The sequence below is a fragment of the Ursus arctos genome, unplaced genomic scaffold (genome assembly GCF_023065955.2).
Source record: "Ursus arctos isolate Adak ecotype North America unplaced genomic scaffold, UrsArc2.0 scaffold_15, whole genome shotgun sequence".
NCBI lineage: Eukaryota > Metazoa > Chordata > Mammalia > Carnivora > Ursidae > Ursus > Ursus arctos.
The window spans coordinates 3,903,527-3,928,020 of NW_026622819.1; the positions used below are offsets into that span (position 1 = coordinate 3,903,527).

At 46.6% G+C, this 24,494-nt stretch overlaps 1 protein-coding gene across 1 annotated transcript in view; it reads left to right on the forward strand.

Moving 5' to 3' along the window:
- ADAMTS16 (ADAM metallopeptidase with thrombospondin type 1 motif 16) overlaps nt 1-24,494 on the forward strand; it is a 146,246-nt gene that overhangs the window by 69,243 nt on the left and 52,509 nt on the right. Inside the window, exons 11-17 of the mRNA XM_026506658.4 lie at nt 2,260-2,355; nt 7,104-7,252; nt 8,725-8,897; nt 10,649-10,779; nt 12,686-12,809; nt 13,211-13,455; nt 15,347-15,485. Of these exons, the coding sequence (XP_026362443.2) occupies nt 2,260-2,355; nt 7,104-7,252; nt 8,725-8,897; nt 10,649-10,779; nt 12,686-12,809; nt 13,211-13,455; nt 15,347-15,485 (1,057 nt within the window). The remainder of the gene's footprint in view (nt 1-2,259; nt 2,356-7,103; nt 7,253-8,724; nt 8,898-10,648; nt 10,780-12,685; nt 12,810-13,210; nt 13,456-15,346; nt 15,486-24,494) is intronic.

Consider the following 24,494-nt stretch of genomic DNA (forward strand, 5'->3'; position numbering starts at 1 on the left):
TCATTTAGCTCCCAGGACAAGTCAAGGAGCAGGTGTTGCCATCCTCAAACATACAAGAAGGACACCGGGCTCTGCCTGCTCAGATCTGCCTTTCCAATCCACACCAGATATGCCTACCTTTTCAGAAGCCCGGTCCCTCTACTGGACCACTGTGTCCATCTCCCGGCTGACCTGACCACAGGAGCGGCCACCTCTTTCACACTCACCCATTCATCCATTCGTGCCTTCTTTTGTGTGTGTATGCACACCCAGCCTCCTGAATCAGTAGGTCTCTACAGGCCAGCCAGCCAGCTGTTCTCAGTGGGCCCCCACTCAAGGGCAGGCAGGCCTTCCCTGCGCTGCTGTGCCGACTCTGGTTCTGATCCACCATATTTCCACCCAGACATTGAGCCTGGGTCCATGAGCTCCGATTTCAAGGAAGCTTTATTTATATCCTGGTATTCTATCAAGTCGTCACCCTGCAGGCAAACGGAGCTTTCCAGTTGTCTCTCTGGAGAGTTACAGACACTCAGGCCCCTGCTTCTATGGATTCCTTGAGGTCTTCTTATGACTCTGATCCCTAACCGCTGTTCTGGCTGAGAACAGAGGCCCCGACTCAGCATGCCAATTAATGTCATGAGAGGCAAGGAGAGCGCTAACCAGCAGTGTGACACATTTGCCCCAGTAACACTTAGTGATCTTGGAGGGCTCACAGGGAAATGAAATTTAATGTTACAGCGATTGTAACCGTAGGAGGTTATTTTGATATTTCAAAATAAATGCAATTGATACCCAAATTAAAACATCGAAAGTTTACTTCTTACCACTCCAAGTTTCCAAAAGCTGATTTACTAATGAGAAAGATACAGGCTGAAAATTATGTATGCCCTCAGTTTCTAAATATGTAATAATGAAGCTTAGGGAGGAGATTTGAGAAAAGTTTGATGAAAGTAAAATTAATATAGATTATTAGCAACAAAACCCTTCAAAAGATCACTGACACAATCCAGGGCGGCTCTGTGTGAGCACATCTTTCAACACCATGAAATAGGGAGTGGAAGCATAAAGGCCATGAAATGCCATCTTTGAAGCAAAACTATGTTGACATGTGGCCGTGTTGCATTTTCTTTATGCCACAGATCACGCAGTAGACGCAGCCAGCAAATGTCTGGGGAAATAACGCAGCGCTTGCCCAAATATTCAGAACAGTTGTGCAGATAATTTAAGAAACACGTTCCTCCTGTGCAGTTGAAGCTACCACCGGCATTCCTGAAGTTTCTGTCGTGTTCTGAATCCTACTGCTTACCCTTCACTGAGACGTTCCTTTGGGCTCAGAAGGGTATGAAAGGAAAACTCATCCCTTGCACTTGGAGACACTTTCATGGTGTCTAAGTCTCAGATCTTGTTTCATTTTACTGCCCTGTCAGCCGTGTGGGTCTTCCTTCCTCTGCACACACCTTTCTTCCTTCACATCTTCCTTCCTTTGTACAAACCCTTTGTTCTTTCTCCCTTGAATGCCATCCCCTCTCCCCCAGTTAACCCCTCGAGCTCAGGAGTTGGCGCAGAGATCTCATGTTCCCCTGAGTCCTTCCCTAAGCATCCCTGCCTTGCCCTTCCGACAAGCTCACCTGCACTGGGCTCTTCCCCCTAAGAGCATCTCCTCCCATGTGCACCATATGGTGACTTACAGCAAATTTACCTCCACCCTGAGATGATGTTCGAGAGGGTAGGTCTGGGTCGTATTCCTTATGGAACTTCCCTCCTAGCAAGGCAACTGGCATATTCTAGGTCTTCATCAAAGGTTGGGGATGGTGGGTGAGCGGGTGTGTGGACGGACAGACTGACGGATGGATGAATGAATGAATGGATGGACAAGTCAAAAAGTTTCATAATCATCTTTAATCTGGAAATGAGCATTCAGACTTGGAGAGCTTAGTGAATGGTTGGGTCAAGAATGAATTATAAAATGCTAGGTTTTATCAGTTTTTTTTAAATTTTAATTTTTGCAGTTTTCTGCAAACCTCTGAATTAAGCATATTTTACTTTTTAATTTAGAAAATATAATTTTGTTAAATTTGTGATAAATACATATGACTAAATAAAGTTTCAGGGATGGGATTAAGTTGGACCAAGTCTAGAACATGAGTCTCTTGGTCTTCTTTCTGTCTACTGCTAAATAGTTATCAGCTTTTAATTTATATCGGTTGTTTTCCCCTTAAATTTTTCAGTGATATTTTATTATAGATTTGTGTAATACTAATGACCTTTTCTCCCTGGTAGGACATCTGTAAAGCCCTGTGGTGCCACCGGATTGGAAGGAAATGTGAGACTAAGTTTATGCCTGCGGCCGAAGGCACTATTTGTGGGCATGACATGGTAAGGAGCTAATCTTAGGTCATGCGTCATGTTGAGATGTCAGAGCCTTTCTACCCATGCATCTCCCCTCTTCCTGGGTCGGTATTTTGTCAGCCTGTGTTCCTCATTTCTATGTGCAAATCTACCCCCCGATCAGAAGATGGTGTTTAATTTATATCAATACTGTGAAGGGGGCTCCTTCCTCCTTTTGCCCCTTTCCTGATGATGTAATTGGTGGGCTATCTGCAATTAGTAGATGTAGATGCCAGGTGACAGGTGGTGACCACATCCATTTAATAAGGGGAAACAGTAAACTCTTGGCCACATTTCTACCATGTATAGAACCTACGATAGGTAGTATTGTGAAAGCCACAGAGCATCAATTTAAAGACCCTGGAGCAGATCATTCGGAATTACCACGTCTCCTGGGAAAAAGGAGAGGCGGTTTGGTAGGGAAAAAAATACTTTAAGAAGAAATACATTAAGAAAGAAATAAACAGCACATGTATTACTCACTGGGAGAGACTAATTTTGTCACTGAAATTCAAAAATAAGTTACCTTAACGTCCAAGAGTATTATCTTGATTCCTTTGACTCAATCTGTGGTTGCACTGTTCTTTTTAAAATACAAAAACATTGATAAAGATAGAGATATATTGGACCCAAGTGCCTAAATGATCCCTGTACCCATTTCTGTACCACTAGGTGTGTGACCTTTTTAGCAACACTAATGCACAGGAAAGAGATAAATGTCTAAATAGCATTGATCTGTTATGTGTAGATTCCAAAGCAAATATATCACAGTCTGAGTCTATTTAAAAGTGAGCACGGGCAGCGAGGGTTAAACATGTTAACAAACAGTGCGACTTGTGCTTTCGGGTTAATTATTGCAACACTGACTGGGGACGTGGAGAGAGCTGCGTGTGCTTATGTGAGAAGAGCACCCAGCTGCTACTTGTCCTGCACGCGCCTCTGTGCTTTATTTGCAGTCCCCCAGAGAGGGTGAGATGGATTATTAAATCCTTCCAGAGACATAAGCAACAGTAGTTACATAACTCATAACCCCCCAAAAATTGAATAAAAATTCTTTTAGATTCTCCGAAGAGGAAAGGGACATGTGGATGCTCTGTGGTGTGGAAATGCCTGTTGTCGCAGGACCCTGGGGAGTTGCCTGAGTATTAAGCTGCCACTGGTCATCACTTTCTGCAGATAATTGGCTAAAACTTACTCTTCGGGTGATAGTTTGCAACAGTACACCCATTTCCTGAAAGATTAGCTGCCTTCCCGCTGTTGCCCCTGAGTTTCAGTGTACACGGGCGCGGGTGCTTTTCCAGCCACCTACTTCCTATAGGACTGATTTCAGAGCTGTGGGCCTTCCTCGGAATAACCTGTATATTCTTCTTATGTTTTATTTACCCCGAAAGCACAGTTAAATTGATCATTGGTATTATTGGGTATTGGTATTGTTCATTGGTATTATTAAGTTAGTTTCCCTTGTACTTCCAAATATGGGCCTTTCCTTCATATAAAAAAGAATTTGTGCACATCAAGCCAGAATACATGCCTAAAATTACCCAGGAATGATGTGCTCTGCCCAGGGGCTGCATGGTGGCCACAGTGGGATAGCATTGGGGGCTCCTGTGAAGGCTCCCTTTGCTGTTAGTTGTATGTCTTCCTGTATTATAGATTCTCCGGTGTCCCTAAGGTTTATCAGTTTAGATGTGTGCATTACCAGAAGTCAGTATCTCAATACTTAGGGAAATCCCAGAGCAGCTGGTCTGTTCTGGGTGACTGGCAATAACCATACTACTTCTGTGCACTTTTCTCCCGGGTGGGAGCCTATTTCCCTCCATCCTGTGCTGTCTTTGATGCTTGTGCATGTGGTAAATGGACTAAATTGCATTTTGTAGTGTCAGACTCCATCCTTAGTACGTCACATACATTCAGTCCTCACAACCACCCAGTCAGGGTGAGCCCATTGCAGCCCCCCCTTAAGCACTCAGGAACCTTCCAGGGAAAGGACACTAGCGTCCTTTGTCCTCACATCATGGGAAATCCTGTTCAAGGGGTTCAGACTACAGCCTAATGCATATGAAAGCAGATTCTAGCTGTCTCAAGATCGTGGTTCCCTAACGTAGTATTAAACCACTCTCATGTTATACTTATACTTGGTGCTAGGTACTTGGTCTGTGTCATTGCATTGCATTTTTGGAACAATTCAGTCTGGTAGTTTGCACCATCCCTAAGGTTCTCAGGAGGATGTGCAGGCTCAGAGCACTTGAGTAACTTGCCCCAGGCCACACAGCAGCAGAACGAATATAGAGGCTCTTTTCCTCTCCTCTCCCCAAGTCTGCTGTTGTACTTTATCAGGGTGCTTCCCATGTGTGCTGGGTTTAGGTGTGACATGCAGACCCTGGGGACAGTATCACAGCAGAAACAAGCACTCATTGTGCCATCTTGCTTGCTAAGGTAAAGGCTTCTCTCAAAAGCCACAGTGTCCATTAAAAAAACAAAACGGTGAGAAACATGGGACGGTCCTAGGAAACTTAACTGGTGTTTCGGTTGAAATGTCCTATGTCTGTTTAACACAGGCTCTTCCCCTGACCTGCTCACAATGGGCTCCACAGGTCTGTGACGTGAGTGGAATTATAGTCCAGGTCCTGTGTGGGTGTGAGTGTGCGTGTTTGTGCGTCTGTGTCTGCCCGCACCCATGCATCCCCCAACGTCCATGGGAGAAGGTGTAGTGCTTTCTCCTGAGATTTTCAGAAAGGTTTTTAAAATAACCTTTAAAAGGATAGTCCTGTAAGGTTACTCTGACGCAAACAGCACAAGTTGCATGGCCGAGGCTGCTCACGGCAGCAGCAGTTGTGACAGCCGAAGACTGGGGATCGTGCAAATGTCCACGAAGAGAGCAAAACCCTAAATGCAGAATGAGAGACCTGTCTACACCCTTCCAAGAGATGATCTCCAGACGTACTGTCAGGTGGAGAAGCAGAATGGAAGAACGTGTGCAGCGTGCTGTCACTTACAAAGACAAGGGAATACTAATCTGTATAACAATTTTCCTACATTACAAAATAAAAAGAATAAACTGTAAATTTTGAAAAAAAAGTAAATATTTTGTGTAATTTTAAAACAAAATTAAACCAAATTTTCTTAAAGTAATCCTTAAATACCAAAAGCAAAATCAATTTAACCAAGTCATTGGCTTAATCATAACCATAGAGTAAGAATTATTTCAAGTGACTTTAAAACCTAAAAACATTTTCTGAGTTTTCAACATGTGGGTTCCTGCTTTCCCATTTTCTGTCTTTGTATTAGAAAGCTCTGATCAGATGATTCTTTTCAAATGGGACAATACAATCACAACAGATACCGTCCTTGTCCCTCCTTGCCCCTCCGTGTCCCTCCGTGTCCCTCTGTGTCCCTCCTTGCCCCAGGGCCCTGCCCGAAGTCCACAGGAGCTGGCCCCCGCTTTGCCTAAACCCAGCTCTCTCCTTGGACTCACAAGGCCATCAGGGAGCAGATGTCTTGCCGTCAGCTGCACACCCCTCATTTTGCTGATGGTGTCAGGGGGACTCTAGGACTTTTTTCTATCCCCTGGGGTTGTGGACAGGAGGTAACGAAAGAGAGACTTACTCACGTATTTATGTATTTATTTCTCCGAAAGAATCAGAGAATTGAATGGATGAGGTTTTAGTCCTCAGAATTACTTCTGTTCAATTTTTCTTCCTCAAATGATATTAAACCACTTATAACTGCCATTTCTGTGTGACAACAATGGTCAGATATCAGCAACTTGATATGTTTTCACCGAACACAACAATTAATAATGGAAGTATTATTATTTTCCTCTTGTAAAGCCCCATTTTTTTCACCCAGAACAAATCTGGTGGCCCTCATCTGGGAGACAGACAGAAGGAGACCTCACCACACCCCCACCCCCAGCCCTCAGGCCGGGTGCTGCTGCTCCATGCAGGCCAGCCACAAGGAACAAGCAAGTTCCTTTTCTCCTCTCAACAGATGGCCTAACGACCCTTGAAGTCTATACCAAACCATGGGTAGAAAACCAGCACCGCTAAACATGATGTTAGATGTTGTGTGGCCTTTACGTGTGATGGCTTTTAGCATGAACTAACATTGACGAGCGCTCCTCATGAGAGAGGAGAGATGATAGCATCTCCAGGCTCATAGGGACAGATGGAGCTCCTGTGTGGGTTGTTTCAGCTCCTCGGGAAGCCGTCTGACCTCTGACATGCCTCCACTGACAACCCCCAGGCTCCAGGCTCCGAGCCCAGGTGCTTGGGTGTGAAGGTGCAGAGTACCGGCCAGAAATGACAAGGTGTTGAGTCACATGGAACCTCCAGCTGGACTTTTCCACCCGAGACTCTGTCTGTTCTTAAAGAGCTATGAAAAGCACGTTGTTCCAGGAGAGGTTGGAGTTCACTCATGGAGAGCTCAACCGTCGGGCTGAATGTCCGTGCAGCACTACTTAATTAAATGTGCAGAACTCCAGCAGCTCAGACATTAGAAAATGACTCTTCTCTGGATCTTCCCTCTGTGGGGATTTATAAAACCATGTTAGGTTTGGAAAGAAAGAAGAAACTACATTAACTATTTGTGTTATGTGCTACCCGAAGGTGGGTGTTGATGTCTTCCTGTCCTACAGAACTCCCCAGGCTGAACGTTATGGCAGCCGTGGACCCACCCATCCATCCGTGACCCATGTCAACCTTTCTTTTTTCTTTTTTCTTTTCCTTGACTTTTAGTGGTGCCGTGGAGGACAGTGTGTGAAATATGGTGACGAAGGCCCCAAGCCCACCCATGGCCATTGGTCAGACTGGTCTTCCTGGTCCCCTTGCTCCAGGACCTGTGGAGGAGGGGTGTCTCACAGAGACCGCCTGTGCACAAATCCCAAGTAAGCACGTTTGCACTTCCTCCTCACGAGTGATTTCTATGCTGTGAACTTCCCGACAGCTGTGTACGGTGATACTGGTCTGTCCGTCACGTAGTTTATAGGGGTCAGTGAGAAGGTCCAATCACGCGGATGGAGCCAGAGGGTGTTGTGCTAAGCCAAATAAGTCAGTCAGAGAAAGACAGATATCATATGACTTCACTCATATGTGGAACTTAAGAAACAAACAACAAAGGGGGAAATTAGAGAAAGAGGGAGACAAAGCAAGAAACAACTCTTAACTCCAGAGAACACACTGATGGTCACCAGAGGGAAGGTGTGTGGGGGGACAAGGGAAACAGGTGATGGGGATGAAGGAGGGCACCTGTCATCATGACACTAGGTGATACGTGGAAGTGTTGAATCACTCTATCATACCTCTGAATATTACACCATATGTTCACTATACTGGAATTAAAAAAAAAAGAATCATTAAGCAGGGAAGTCATTTTAGTCAAGTATTTCTCAAACAGTGGTATCTCTTCGGCATAAATTAAGATGCTTACAACTACTTGACCATAGCACAGGGAAACAGACCCAGCAGTGATATTCAAGAAATGGATTTTTACCACATTTATGTGAAATGCCAAAGGATCTGCCTAAAATAAGCAAATCAATCATGAGCATAGAGAACACAAATGAATAAAAATCAGTAAGAACTATTTTTTATGTGAAAAAAGCCAAATGTTTGGTTTTTCAACCAATATATTTACCTTTACAACCCATGGTTCAATCATGACCTTCTGTGAGAAGACACGACCTTCAGAAGTGGTCCTCAGAGTAGTGGGTTGGGGGGGGTTCCCAATCCTCCTTTTGCACCTCAGTTGATTTAAAACATGAGTCATATCACAGCTCTTTGGTCGTGTCTTTAATGGGTGACACCCAGTACGTCCCTTGGCTGTCTAGAGGATGCCCTCACCATGGTGCGTCCACATGGATTCCAGGGGGGTAAACAGGGACTCTGCTGTCAGCACCAAGCGGCAGAAGGTGACTGCGTCTGAGCTGATCTACTGGCCTGGCCTGGCCGCAGGGAAGCTGGTGGTAGAAGAAGCTGCCATCTGGAAAGTGACGTTATTTGAATGTCAGTCTCAGCTCTGCCTTCTGTCCACTGTGAGGTCCTGGGACAGCCGCCCTCGCTTCGTGGTCCCTCCTCTATGGAGTGTGGAGAACCGCGATGGCCCCCTGCCTTCTGCAGGGGTTCTGGAAGCCAGCAGTGAACAGATGGCAGGCAGACCCACTTCCGCATCGTAACTTGCCCTGCTGATGTCAATAACACAGCCCATATCATGGTAAGAAAGGGCCAGGGTCCCCTAGAGATGCAGGCTTCTTCCTCGGTCACTGTGAGCAGTTTAACAGAATCTGCTCACCTCTCCAATAAGCCTAGTTTCCAGGGAGGGGAGAGTCGCTATTAAATGCAAGGTTTCTAACCATTCCAGACCATCGCACGGAGGCAAGTTTTGTGAGGGCTCGACTCGTACTCTGAGGCTTTGCAACAGTCAGCAATGTCCGCACAACAGCGTTGACTTCCGTGCGCTGCAGTGCGCTGAGTACAATGGCAAACGGTTCCGAGGATGGCGCTACACGTGGAAGCCCTACATCCAAGTGGAAGGTAAATCCTAAATCCCTCTCCTAGTACCAGCCTCGTGCTTTGTTACCTGTATACTCTTTCAAGAGCGACACGATCTTAAGTTTGCTGTTTGGATAGACCGTACCGCTGTGTGAGGTGACTGCCACAGGCTCTTCCGCCTGCCCTGTGGCCACCAGCTTCTGGTCTAAACTTGAGCAGCTGTGTGGTCAGGAATTAACAAGCAGCTAGAGAGGGTGCGCACCATACAGTGAGATCCTCCAAGAGGTGACAAAGCATTCAAACTAGATGATTTATACTGATCATGGATCAGCGTTTTCCTTAGTACAAATCACAGCAGTTGATGGTGATGCTGCTATACGCATGTCACCGTGGCCCAAGAATGAGAGCAAACGGTTAGCATCTTTCGGAAAATCAGATCATTTTCAAGCATACTATTTTCAAAAGTCTTGATCTAAACCAAGAAGGTTATTTGCACCATATGTCCGATTTTACTCTCCAGGTTGACAGAAAGATGTATTATTCCTAAGATTAGAATAACTTGAAACTGGTAGCTCAATTGGCATAATTTAAGGAGAAATTCGAGGAACAGCCAGTCATTTTGCTCTCTGAAACTGGGAATACTGTCCAAGTGACACTTTAGAAATACATGAATCTCCTCTGACATTACCCTTCTCCAGCCCAATAGACACAATGTTTTCATGGTGAGAGCTTTATGAAGTCAGTATGGTCTCGAAGGAAAATTTTAAGCAGTTTCACACAAAGCATTTTTGGTTGTGTTTTGAACTCCTAAACTCAGTAAAATTTGAGCCAGTGAGAAATAATAAATGGGTGGGTGAAAAAGGAGAAAGGTCTTTGAAATTGAGGTCAAAATATGTATGTTACTCCCGACTCTGTGATCTCAGGAAATAAATACATTAATCGTGAAAGCACACACTCAACTCGATTCTTAAGGTTATTCAGTTGGTTTCATCTTGTTCAATAAAGAAAATATTTGTAGATGAGTCTTGAGCTCATGAAAACTCCTAAGGCAGAGTATAATTTCATTATCAACTCTTCCCTTGTTTACCAAGAACAATGAAGGGAAAAAAGCTTCTATGGAAGTCCATATTAATTAAGTAAATCATAAAATCTTTGAACTAGATTATCAAGAGAGGAGGTCAACTAATCGGCCACGCTTACGTGTACAATGATACCTTTAGTCTCCATGTGTCAGTGTGCTTCGACAGTCCTTACATTTGTAGAAAACATTATCCTGGGGAGGTTTCCTCTAAAAGTTATTCCTTTTATTGGTTCAAATATATATTTCATCAGATGCGTTAGCTATTAAGAAATTTGGTGATCATTTGAATTCTTTTATTACATTTCATTTGTGAGAGTTTTATATATTGCTACTAAACGGTAATGACCTTTTGCATGTCTACAAGAGGATAGTTACTCATACTAGTGAAATAGTGGAACAGTCATGTTGTATTCAAGCAACAAATATTTATTGAATGCCTACTATGTGCCGACCACTGGGTAAAGAACAAGGATAGGAAAGGACACAGAAGAGTAAAAATTACTACTGAAGCCTTATACAAATTAAAAATCAAAGGGAAAAAAATCCAAGCCTCATGAGACAACTATACAAAAATGTCTTTGCAATGAATATTGTGTGGAAGTTATTTTATGGGAAAAAAAAACTTTAAAAAGTCTATCTAAAATTTAGAGCAAAAATGATCAGAGCTTAAGTATCTTTCTTATTTGTGTTTGTGTGTGTATTTCTTTTTAAGATCAGCACTTATGCAAACTCTACTGTATCGCAGAAGGATTTGATTTCTTCTTTTCTTTGTCAAATAAAGTCAAAGATGGGACTCCATGCTCGGAGGATAGCCGTAATGTTTGTATAGATGGGATATGTGAGGTAATAATGATCGTTCATTCATTCAACACATGTGTCCAGATAGTCTGCTCTGTGCCAGGCGTCCTCTAAGGGGCTAAAGACACCAGACATTTAAATCCCGCCGTTTCTCTCTGACTCACAGCCAGGTGGGTGGGGAGGGGAGCCAGACGAACACACACTGAGACACATGGGACTTGCTGCAGTCCAGGTGCAGGCAGAGAATGGGGAGCAGGGGAGAGCTGATTCCTTCCTGGATGCGGTTCTGGGGGACTTGCAGGGCTCCTTGGAGAAGGGAGCTTCTGAGCTAGATCTGGAAGGGTGAGTTGGCAGAAGGGTCTGGGGGAGCAGACTGGGAACAGGGTCCTGCAAAAAAGCGTGGGTTGATAGGACCCGACTCAGGCATCAGAGTACCCGAGGGCAGGCAGCGCCGGGGTGCCGAGGGAGATGAGGGAGCAGGAAGGGGTGCCCAGAGGGCTTGTATCCTCACATCAGGGAGGAGCAGAGTGGGGATCAGCCTGCAGTAGGGTGGGCAGCACGGATGGGGGCAGCTTTGAGCCCGGAGGCCACTTTGCATCATGCAGGGGTCTCTTCTGTGGAGGGACTTAGAAGACAAGCTGGGAAAGATTGGCGACTAAGTGGCCATAGAGCCCTGAGCTTGCCGCCCCCCGCAGAGGTGAGATGGGGAAGAAATTCTGTTATATGCAGAAAGTGAAAACCTTAGGAGATCAAATACACTGAATGTGAACGATGGGTTTTTCCTTGTAGTGACTCAGAATGCATACCCATGAGTCCAAGGACCTTGGTCTTCATTCTAGATTTCTCTAAGTTGGATGACCGAGTAAAGTTGGGTCATCCGCTGAGACACGCAGGGTCATACTTTTTACCAAGTGAAGATCAACTCTGTTCCATCGAGATCTCTTTCAGCTTTAAAATGTTCAGATCTCTGTCCATTTTGTCTAATTACTAGTTGATTTGTTAAATATTTCATTATTTTGGGGTATTCGTCATGATACAGTATCACAATCCCTTATGTGTAGTTCTGAAATCCCAGAAGCTATCAGATGGAAAGTTCATTAGGTTGCACAATATAAGGTGCCCTGAGTTTGTTCGCTAGCCAGAACCTGCCCTGAACTGATATATTTGTCAGTTTTATTTAGTCCACTTAGAGTGAAGATGTTCACATTTTGCTGTAGAAACATCACGTATGTGTTTTATTAGGGGTGCTGCCCTGGACCCTGCTGGGACTCTCATGTTATGTGCATAATATGTTAATTACCTTCCTAAAATCCAAAAACACTGAGCTCTGAAATGCATCTGGCCCTAAGGATTTCCAGCAAGGAGTTGCGGGCTGTAGTTACTTCATTTCTGAATGGAGTTTTTACTTGTATACACTAAACTCTTTGTTAGGAAGTGTAACGCTAGCAGGCACCACAGACACTATAAAGAGTCCCTTAAGTGCGAAGACAGTAAACAAATATGCCCGTTACATAAGGTACTGCTGGGAATAATTCCCCCGTGGCGGGTGTTACTTCTCTGCATTGCACACGGCGATTCAGAGGCGTGGTGGCATGGTCCAGCGGACCCTCCTGTGGACACATGGCTTGTCATTTCCACGAAGAAGAGCTTTGTGTCCGTCTGAAATGCACTGTTCTCTCCCACGAGACAATCTGAGAGATTTAACTGAGGGCTCCAGATACTGAGGTCGTGTGACCATACCAAAGAGGACAGGTGTCAGGGTTTCCTCCTTTGGACCCGAGAGTCGAGTTTCAGTCTCTTTGTGCACATATTTGGTATCCAATAAATATTTGTGAACTACCCTGTGTGGGTGAGATGTTCTGCCTTTACGGGGGGGTTGCTCACTGAAGGGTTGTGACTTCGCTCTTGTCGTCTTCTCTTGCACGAATGACGTGTGACCCCGGTTCCCCAGAGAGTCGGATGTGACCACGTCCTTGGGTCCGATGCTGTGGAAGACTCCTGCGGTGTGTGCAGGGGCAATAACTCAGACTGCACGACGCACCAGGGGCTCTACGCCAAGCACCACGGCGCCAACCGTGAGTACGCGGAGCTGCCTGCAGGTGTTGAGCGGAGAAGATGGCGAGTGGAACTTCCTGGCGGGAACCCCTTGAGGTGCAGTGGAAACAGCAGCCTTAAGGGTCCTGCAAAGACCTACACAATCTCCTTCCCTGCTATGCTTGTCAAGCCTTTCCTTTGGGTGGGAAGTGGTTGCTAGGTTACTATTAGCGAGAATGGTAATAGCTCTGCTCCAATTAAAAAAAAAACCAACAAGTCACTTAAAGACCCGATGGAACTGACTGCCACACCACAGTTTCTCCTGGTTCCCAATGTGGATCCTTAGGTGTTGGTGGTGGGGAACCCCGGGGGCATAGGGCTTGCGCCTCGGCGCTATCCAATGAGCTACCACATTCCCCCGCTCCTGTGTCCCTTACTGTAGAGTATTATCAGGTGGTCACCATTCCTGCTGGCGCCCGGAGTATCCGCATCCACGAGATGAACGTGTCTACCTCCTACATCTCTGTGCGCAATGCCCTCAAAAAATACCACCTGAACGGACACTGGACGGTCGACTGGCCCGGCCGCTACAGGTTTTCAGGCACCACGTTCGAGTACAGACGGTCCTCCCACGAGCCGGAGAGCTTAACCTCGTCTGGGCCGACCAACGAAACGCTGGTTGTGGAGGTAGACCCCAGGCTTCTCGTCTTTGGGCTGGGAGTGCGGGTCTTCGGGTGTTGGTGCCGATCCAGGGCTATTGGCACAGAGTAATGTGTGCGGTTTGATGGCATATCGGAAACAAGACTAATGGATGCACTGGGTGGGGCCGTGGGCTCAGGCTCTTCCCGTTCTTGGGGCCTCATCACATCTGTATTTGTGCACGTCATGCGGCTCCTGCTGGGGGTCCTTCTCGGTGGATTTTTACCAGTCTGCCCCATCCTGAAAGCTCTCTGGAAGTGAGAAGCTGGCATGCTCGGGGGACTCTGTTGGTGCCTCTGTTTGGGGTGAGGTCAGCTTTCCACTGAATCCTGTGGAATGGGAGTGTGATGAGCCCCCAGAAGCAAGGCCCCCGCTGTGCCCTCACACGGGTCCTGGTGTGCAAGGAGGGGGCCGCACAACCACCTCTTGACCCATTGCCCTTCTGTTTTCTACTCAGGACCACAGAGGCTCACAAGCTGTAATTAGGCTCTTCCTACAACACGATCTGTCCCCATGGGACTGGGCAGATGGAGGTGGCTGGCACTGGATATGCTAACTCCTTACCTTTCTGTGTTTCTGTGCACGGTTAAAGCACTTGGTTCAAAAGTTACCCTATTAGCCCACAACTGGGTATGCAGAAGTGAGCTCCCCAGATGCTCCCCACCTGCTCTGGGGCCAGGCATCCCCCTCCTGTCCTCCTGTATCTTCCTGGGAGATGCTTCTCCGGGTGGTCTGGGGGCAGCCGCCGCATCTGCACACATCCCACCTCTGTCTCCCCTCCTGACTCTGAGCTGTTCTCCTTGCCCTGAATTCCTGCCCTGATTATTTCTCCCATCCTCTCAGGCTTCAGCTCGAATAATCACACACAAGGTGAGATAGGTCAAGTGTGAAGATGAACATGGCTTATTAGGAACTGTTCTGGAGGGAAGCAGAGTTGCAAAGACTCAGGATGTCAGAAGGGAGAGCATCTCAGTGGCCTTGCTGTGCGGCCACCTGTCCGGGGCTCGCCCCTGTCCTACAACACCTTCAGCAACTATGCTGTGTTGTCAGGGAGGGGAACGCAGTGCCAGGTTGTCAGGGAAGCGCATCACAGCAGGACCAATACAGGCTCTAAGCCTCAAAGATGGAATTTCTATCAATGGATTAATGGTGAGGTTTCCAAGATAAAAAACCTTCTCACTGAGATCAGTGGATCTGAAACATTCATGAGTGAAAAGGGACTGGTCCATACGATCGGGTTTCAGGCTAGGAGATAGAGTCCAAACGCAAGGTGCTAAGCCACGGCTCACGGACAGGCTCAACCTAAAAGATCTTTACTGATAAAACAGTTTTCTCCTGGAACTACAGGGTGCATGCCAGTTGGCGAAAGACCTCTGCGTCCAGTCACACTAGCAGGTCCTCTGACTTGGCTTTGGTGGTGGCATGGGTGATACCACTCAAGGTCCTGGGTTGCTTGGAGCTCACTGGGAAGCCGGACAGTGCTTTACAGGCATCGCTTTCTGATTCACTCCGATGGACAGGATTTGCAGGGGATCCCAAGGGAACATTGGGGGAAGTAACCAAATATTTAGTTAGGTTGCAAAGGTGTTCGAAGGCTTGCATGGAGGAATATACTAAATATAAGACAAAAGAGTGAAATGTCTACATTTTTCTAAATGTGCTTGGTTCTTGCTGACGTTTTTCTAAATGTGCTTGGTTCTTGCTGACAGTTCATTTCTGTTTAGAAAGTTCATATAAATTTTGGAGGCTGGACAATGTTTCTCACTGCAACCAACTTATTGTTGATACTATTAAGTATTATTTAAAAAAAATAAAAATTAGCTTATGTTTATCAGTTCCATTTTAACTTGCTCTATTTTCCCCCTTTTTTATTTTATAGCTTCTGTTTCAGGGAAGGAACCCGGGTGTTGCCTGGGAGTACTCGGTGCCTCGGCTGCGGGGGGAGAAGAAGCCTGGTGGCCAGCCTCGCTACACGTGGGCCATCGTCCGCTCCGAGTGCTCCGTGTCCTGCGGAGGGGGTAGGTCACTTCTCACGCCTCCCCTGGTGGTGAGCCCTGAGGGGCCAGGGTGCATTTGGGGCCATGGGCACGCTGCACTCATGGGTCCTCACCGCATACGGGCAGGTAGCTCAGGGCTTCTGCTTGAGGCGAGTAGCCAGTCCCCAGAGGGAGAGCAGAGAGCAGTGGCTCTGAATGTCCCTCGAAGGCCTCGCCTGCCTTCTCCGGTCATCTACGTCAGCGTGTGGCTCTGAGGAAGTCATGCACTGAATTGGTTTCTACTTTCTAAGTGAAGATTTGATAAAGAATAGTTTCATTATTTGAGATTATTGAAATGAAATTCACTCAATTATTGTATGTATCGTGTTGGTGATACGAAACAGAGGCTCACATTGAAAATACTGTGATACAGATGGAGGTTTTTGTCAGTTGGTCTTGCTCACAAAATTTACTATGAAGTTGTATATTGAAATTCACTCAGAAACTCTGGGAATTTTATGCAAATTGCAGTGGAAATGACTAGAAACAGCATGTCAGAAAGAAGAATTTCTCATGAGAGTCAATGACTTGGTCATGTTAATACCATAAAAATTTGATCATAAGAATGTCTAAGTTATTTTTTAGGATACATTATTCACCATACAGTACATCATTAGTTTTTGGTGTAGTGTTCCATGATTCATTGTTTGCGTATAAAAGAATGTCTAAATTGATAAAGTTAGTTCAGTACAGGAACATTCTCAGCTAGAGCCAGACATATTGTCTGACAAAGGGTGGCGGGTAAATTTTTCAAATTTAGAAACACAATACTCAGTTCTGATATTTAGAGAACAGACAAGTTTTCATAAAGATAGACAGATTTCAGCTTTGTGAATTCCAGCTTTTAATAATTAAGAAATTAGACAGGTGTACATTTAAGTAAATAGGTACACAAAATGGAGAGTTGCATAAAGTAAGAATCTAACGAATAAGGAAAAAGTAGAAATAAATTCATATATTGTTAATAGTAGTTCTAATAAAAGACATGATAAAAGTAGAGAAAAACAAAGATTAACCAAAAAACATTAAGTCTGGACAGTTAACACTAACGTGCTTGACACACAGTAACTTCCCATTATTAACTAAAAGTAAAACATTGAAATCATATTTAAATTCTGACATTAAGAGCTTCCTAAGGAAAAATATGATTCCCTTCTGCACACAAGGAGAGCAAGCAAATATACTCCTCTCTACAAAATAAGAGTATATGGGGCCCCCTCACTGGGGATGGGACCAGAGGAGCTGCCATGTGCCCCCCACTCAGGGAATGGAGGAACAGAACTATGTTCACAGGCATCCCCTGTGCGTGAAATGGGAAAATTAATTTCTAATCATACTTATTTCTCCTCTCTTTTTCTTCTGATCTTACAACCACCGCTCATGCTTTCACAGATTATATTGAATATACTTGATTTTATCCATCCCTATTTAGGAATATCTAATAGAGTTTGATTAAAATAACAATGACAAAGCTTTATATTTGTGTAAAGACGTTGTAAGGATTTTCAGAACTCTTCTTTGTACATTTTCATTTGGTGGAAGAAATAGAAGGAATTGCATGGGAACGCCTGCAGAGGGTGGTGGGTCTGCACCTCTGTTTCTTATGGCAGCTTCACTCATGTCCCCTTTGCGAGTCAGCCGTTCCAAGGAGCACTTGGTTTCCTCAGCTGTTACCGAGTTAGTTGTCTCAGGATCCCGAAAATGCTGAATGTGTGATTAGCCCTCGGGAATAATTCACACATTGAGGTTTCTAGAGGAAACCAACCCAGAACCCATTCCGTAGTCATTTGCTTAAAGAATTGCATTATAGAGTCAGTGAATGCGTTGTTTGTTTTCAATTTGGGTGGAAAAAGTGATGGGAAATTAGGGTTTGTCAGTTCCACAACTAGATGGGGCACAGGGTGCCTGACCTTCACCAGCTTGGGTAGGATGTGGCTCCTCTGAGTCTTCCCGGTAGAAACCTGACCTGCCTGGGCCCCGAGACTCAGCACTCACTCCAAGTACCCCTCACTGGCCACATGGGAACCCTCAGGAAGGGTTACCTGGACCCTCCCCTGTTTCCGTGAAAGGATACAGCATGCCTTCACTCTCCTGCTCTCTCAGCGCCCCCAGGATTAATTCTCCAGAGGAGCAAGAGGATGGTGAGAAAAACACTGTTGCCATTTATTGGGCACCTACTGTGTGTTGTGACGTACACTGTCTTGTGGAAACCCGCAGCGGGGGTTGAGAGTGGAGACAGGACGTGCTTGCTGGGGGGCAGCTCTGGGCTGCAGGAGAGCACCACCCACCAAATCTTTGCAACAGCCCTTCATGTCCTTGAGGCGTAAGGTTTTACGAGTATCAGTGCCTGGAAGCAATCATTATTTGCGTCTCGGAGGTCTTGTTATTATTTCCCCTCGTTCTGTAGAAACCAGAGGCTCAGAAGTTTCAGGGATTGTCCCAGATAACCCAGCAGGTGGTGTGGATTCAAACAGCTCAACTGACCCCGTGTGCCTCCCACCATGGGCAGACTTCTAACTGTCCACGTTGCTCACAGGCTGGTGTCCGTTCACATTCTTGAACAAAGATGATTCTACCAGGAAGCACAGTGATTTCAGCCTACGTCTTCCCTTCACAATAGAGCATTTTCTGATCGATGGGAATGGCCATCCCCTGAACAGAAGCCTGAAAGGCGGCGAGTAGAAGGCCCTGGTGGACCAGGCAGTGCTTCCTTTTGCGACCACTTGAAGGTCAAAGCTTTGTCCTGTTCAGTCCTAACATGGGCTATTTTTGGATCTGTGTTTGATGGAGTTGTCACACCTCCCCCAGTAGGCTGAAATCACTGGGTTATTTGCCAAGGATTAATGACAGTGATTCATTTTCAGTTGGGGGCGTTTCGTTCCCCAGACTTGATACCAAGCGGTTGTCTTGATGAAACAGTTGCCCAGAGTTCGCTGTCTATGCCTTTTTGAACTTCGGTGTTTCAGGATTTGATGGTATCTGATGACACACATCTTCTGGAGATAAGCCCATAGTTACTCGAAATTTATACAGCGTTTCATTCATTCTGTGCTGTTGGAGCCTCTTGCGTCTGAAAGGTAGGCCAGGTTCTTTAAATTCTGTATTATCTGAAAATAGCACATTTAACCATCTGAATGATTAACATTGGAGGCTGACCATTTAAAATGAGTCTGTTCTCATGTGTTCCGTTTTGTGCGAGAAAAACTAAATTCACCAGCGAATCTGATAGAGCACTCGATTCTTGTCTTCCTTTCTTGGGGACCTTGGTCTGTGTATCACCCAACATTCTCAACCCGAGCCCCCAAGGCAAAGGGGAGGCATGGACACCATTTTCATTTTATCTGCCCATGTTGTGTTTTCAAGATCTCTAGTTGCACAGACCTTCCGACATCCTGGATAGTGAAACCTTTCAAAGCATACTTTTCTTAGCTCTCTCCCTGCGAACTTCATGCCTACAAGGGGACCTTTAAATAACCCAGTTAAGGAATTAATGATCTGGGAAAGACACTTGGAAACTCCCCTACATCTTCCCTCTTGTTTCATTCAAGAAACATCACCTGGCATCAACAGAGGAAACATAATAGTTGTGTTTTTGTTTCTTTGTTTGTTTTAAAGAGGCCCCATTTCCTTCTCTATTCTAATGGACCCATCTCTCTCTGGAAAATAAGATTTCCTGACAGACACAGGGCAAGTCCGACCTTTCATCTTCTTTTCTGTCAAGTTTCCCCTGCTCCTTTTTCCTTTCCACTCACTTTTATGATATGACCACATTTTTTTATTTCAATGATCCTGCTTAGTTGTGCCTGGACCGGACTGTCAGCCAGTATTGGGGCATTGGTGAGAGGTCAGGGCTCACACAGAGACAGGAAGCCAAGAATACGGTTAGCATAGGAACTGACTTAGCTGATGATGTCTGACTGTAAGGTGGACAATTTTATCACATGGTAATGACATCGCTAGACTCTCATTTCCAATGTAGAGGCATCAGCCATTTCTCAAAATGACATATGCTGTAATTTTTACAAATCAACCTCTGTTTCAGGTGGTTCAGTGCATTTCAAATAACTAATCTCAAAGTGCTGATTTGCTTCCAAGTGAAATGCTTATTAAAATCTGGCTTATAGCTATGTTCTAAGCTCTCCACTACACTCCGTGCAATGTCTGGGGATAATGCTTTTTGCTTAAGTGAAAATATGACCTGATTCACAATTAAAATTTCTCAGACAAATACTAGGGGCACCTGGGTGGCTCAGTCGGTTAAGCGTCCGACTCTAGGTTTCAGCTCAGGTCATGATCTCCGGGGTGTGAGATCAAGCCCCGCATTGGCCTCCACACTCAGCAAGGAGCCTGCTTGAGATTCTTTCCCTCTCCCTCTGCTCCTCCCCCAGCTCGTGTACGTGTTCTCTCTCTCTCTCTGTCTCTCTCAAATAAATAAAATCTTTAAACATGTCTCCACAAGTCTTAAAATTGGCTGTAAACCAACCTCTCTTGTACTTTCCCAATAATATTGTCTTTGCCATCTACCGATATTCGAAGGCATAAACTTTATTAGTTTAATGATCAAGTTTAGAAAATGGAATGGGATCATTAGCATCCTTGCCCTTCTCTTGTTGATATCCAACCCTTCATTTATTCCTTCACTTGTTCAGTCAGCAGGTGTTTGTGGGCACGGATCCGAACCTCAAACTTCTTACAGTCAGTGGGGAAAATGCAGAGACTTTTGCTTCATTTCCCGTCTGTGAATTGAACCGTGAAACAGTAACATAACCGTTACTTCACATGAAAAGTATTCAGGGCCTTTCTAGCGTTACAGCCGGGGAAACATGGCGCGTCCGCACGTCAACCAAGGAAGGGAGGACTTCAGTCCAGCAGCTCTTCCTTACGTGTGTGAGGCCTGACGTGATAGGGGAGAGCGTAAGGAAAAGAGACATCTACTGGCTCTGTCCTCAGAAACACACGCGTTCTCCAGAGAGGAGGTACCTGGTGCACAGGTCCGAGAGTGCTAGGGGGCCCAGGAGCACGGCGCAGGGAACGAGGTTCGGCCACCCTTGCGAGTGTCCGTCCCAGCAGCACGATGGAGGCAGCTCACTCACCTCATCGGCTGACGTCACCCTCCCTTTTCATAGCCGCTGCTCCAGGGTGGATCTTTCCCAACTGTACTTCGCTCGCTGGAATGCTTTGGACCCTGCAGAAAGTGTGCCTTTTCCTTTTTTTACACTTAAACGAAGCGGCCGAGCTTGTCCTTCTGGTCCCTGAGAACTTGAGACAGTTCTCGTTCTCTCTTCCCTTCATTGGGTTACCTTTGAGCCAAGTTCATGAAAATGCCGCTGTGTCTTTATCCGAGACCCTGCTAGGTTACAAAATGCATTACCCCCCATTGACATCTTAGCCCCCAAAAAGCAGAGGAGAAAGCAAGGAAAGGTTCATCTCCTGGAGAGGGAGCACCTTCCTCGGGGGCCTGGGCTGTGATGTCCACCCCTGCCCATCTCCTCCAGCTCGCTCAGAGGACCAGGGTGAAACGGAGAAGCGTGACTCTTCCCAGGGAGCAGGGGTCCTTTGCCACCCCCAGAGCCTCTCGCATTCGGGCACACCTGCCCGACCAGGGGCAGTGGGTTCAAGTGTCCGTCTGAGGTCAGCCCCTCACACTCCCATCACGGAGTCGCACCAGACTCCTCTCAGCGTGCTCTGCTATGGGGAGAGTGCACACGGGGCTCCCAGGCCCGCAGCCCCCCTGGTGGCCACACCATAAAGATGGGTGCTGGTGACCCACAGCAGGACGAGTGGCGCCGCGCTCCGCCGTTTTGGACAGGTCAGGGCATCAGGGAAATTGGATTCGGGCCGGGTCCTTGTTAAGCAGGAGAAATGCATGAGGACATCACGGGCCATCCACAGATGACCGTCCTCACCACCCTCCGGGCTCTGGGACACGTTAGCACTCCATAAGCTCAGCGTGATCGTGCCAGACAGAGCTGCCCGTTAACACACACCTGGGAGTCACTGAGACTCTGAGAAGCTCCCGGGACGTCACCCACTCTGCTTTCCTGGCCTTCTCCCCACTCCTCCGATTGCGAGGCTCCTCAGTGCTCACTCATTACACGTCCGTGAATATCTAGCCCTCGTGATAGGAATGATGCACGCTTCTCAAGAGACGGCATGCGTTCATTTGTGGAATATCTTCTAGTTTTCCGTGTAGTTTCGCTTATATGATTGGTTTCTTTTTCTTTGCCTTTGACAACAGCTGGAATTCATTCTACAGTTAGAATTAGTGAAAACCTGGAGATTGTTTGGTAAAATCATAGCCTTCAACACGGAATATTCCCCTTCCAGATACTTTGGTAAAATATGAAGATTTAAAAATGATTTCTGGAGAAGTGGCCAGGGCTGGTTTCCATGAGAAGGTAAAAGTCCAGCCTGAGCTCTTTGCTTGTGAAAATCTCGACCTTCCAGCAGCAGGGCTCAGCTCTGGGCTCCCCCCAGCTACAGGCTCACATTCTTCAACTTCATTGCTTTAGCCTTTAAATGCTAGACTCTTCTCTTCTCTGTTAATACGGGTCATCTTAAAACACCGGCCAGTGTGATTCTGTCATTCCTGTGTGCTCTGTGATTTTGCTTCCTGACGAGTAGTTGAGCGATTATGAGCAATGTTGAGAAGTTGCTTCACAGACATGTCCTCAGTCCGAGAAATGACGCCTAAGTCTTAGTAAGCCTTCAGCTAGGTGGCAGAGGAGACCCCGTTTCCCAGGAAAATCATCTGAAACATCTCTACCCTGCTGTAAAAGTAGAGCCCGGAGACCCTAAATGCTTTTGGGCACATGGCTGTCTCTGTGTATTTTTATTTTCTCAGAATATTCAGAAATTTGAAAACACTCAAAGCCAGAAATATTTAAATTCATATTTCTGTCTATCCTTGTTGATACGGGCTGGGGAAATAAAATTCAAATTGAGATTTCAAGCGCTCCTGCCACCTACATACAGATGTGATATGTGGGTGAGCCTTGCCACTTCAATCTTCATTATCTGGGATATCAGCATCCCTGGGCCATGCAGTGAGCACCTGGCCTGTTATGTCTTCTGTCGTCCGTGTGGATGGCGAGCCCTGGCACCCTGCCCACTCAGGCGTGTGGCTAGTATCGTGCTTAGCCAGCAACTCCCCCTGCCTGCCTGTCCCGTGATCTGATTTAATCCTGGTGAAAAAGCAGTGAGACATCAGTTGTAATTCTCCTTCTGAAAATGCAGAGGCAAATGCCATAGTAGGACTTGAAGGGATAATTTTATATAAGCCCTCAAGTCAGTCTATGCAGAATGCCCAGAATCTGGGCACGTCAGCTGCATGGAAATGAATCATTCCAACACGGCTGTGGAATCGAGCACCACTCGGATTTGTTTCTCTTTGGTTTTGAGTCTCTTCTGTACCGATTTCCTGTTTGTAAGTTTTCTCCTTGTTCTGAACTTTTCCTTGGTCTAAGGACAGGACTTGGTGCCCGGGGTTTGCTGTTGCCTGGGTTCTGAGTGTGTCTCCGCCCTGCGGACCGACACTGAGCTCTAGGACGCCCCCAGGCCACAGGCCGTGGTCCCCACCACCCCAAATCAGCAGCATTCTCCAATTCCTTGGCCCAGATGTCTGGCTCTGTTGCGCCTGGCCTGGCATACGTCTGGTTTTGCTATTTGCTGCACTGTCTGTATTTAGCTTCTGTGACAGCCTGGAACAAGCTTGGGTCGTGGTTGGTCGTGGCCTTCGCTGTTGTTAATTAGCTGCTGCGTCTCAGGGTCTAGCATTGCATCCGGCACACCAGCCACCAAGGGTCTGTTTGTCAACGGGACAAATGCAGGACCTCAAAGACTTTGTGATTTAGAAATATGTGAAGGCCGTGTTTGGAAAGGGTGGTTTGGGGTTATCCCGCTGTTACCCAGAAACATGAGTACCCTCCATGGGGGCAGCTTCCCCAGACCTCCCGGTTTCCCCCTCCCTCCTGCTCCCGGACACGGAGTAGGGAACAGGGCCTGGAAGCGACTTCCATCATCCAGAATTCTGGTCCCCATGCTTCCAGGCATTTACTCAGCTCCCAGTGAATAGAGTTTAACAATTGTCCTCCAGTGTATGAAGAATTCTGAAATAGAAAATGTACACGTCTCTTTCTGTCTCAAACAAACATCAAACAAGAGGTTACAGTTTCTACTTGCATATCTCACGTTGGACAGAAAGACCGTGGCGGGAGGTGACACGCCGTGCCTCGCTGAGCTGGAGGAGACAGCGTGGTGTTTGTGACCGGCCTGCCAGGAGTCCCCGCAAAGCCCTGCCTCTTAAAAACTCGTGACCATATGAGCCACTTAAGCCTTTTATGCCTTGGTGAGCCCATCTATAAAAAGAGGATAATAGTGTAAGCTACTCTACAGGGTTCCTTGAAGGATTAAATGAGAGACTACCTGCAAAGCTCCTAACACTCTGTTTGGCCAAATAAATGTCAGTCCCGATTCTTTTCTGTTAATGTTACAGCTTTGCTGAGAAACCAGACAGTTTAGGTTACAAAACTCTGGAAGCAAGAGGGACTCGGATCATGATCTTACTGTCCGTGTGGCCCCAGGGCAGGGACGAGGAGCATATTCCTCCCTTTGGGATAATGTCTCCATCTTCAGAGTGGCCCGTGTTTGTGCACACACGGGTGTAGGCCTGTGTGAGTGCACACACGCACTCCTGGAGATGTGCGTGCACGGGCGGGCGCGCAGGCTTGTACCTGCAGCAGCTGAGGGGTCCAAGGGTGGCCCACCATGTTCCCGCCCTTCTGTGACAGAGGCCCGCGGGCAGGACGTGGAGGCACCTCAGGGGCCGCGGTGTGAACGGAGGGCCGGAGGCACTGCCTGGAAGCTTCCGTTTGGGGAACAGATGACTTGGCGTCTTTGGTGCAGAGACGCGTTCCTGTGACCCGTCTTCTGATTTCTCCGCTTCCCTGATGGAGCCTGCCTCCCCTCTGCTGACTCAGGTCGTCTGTCCGA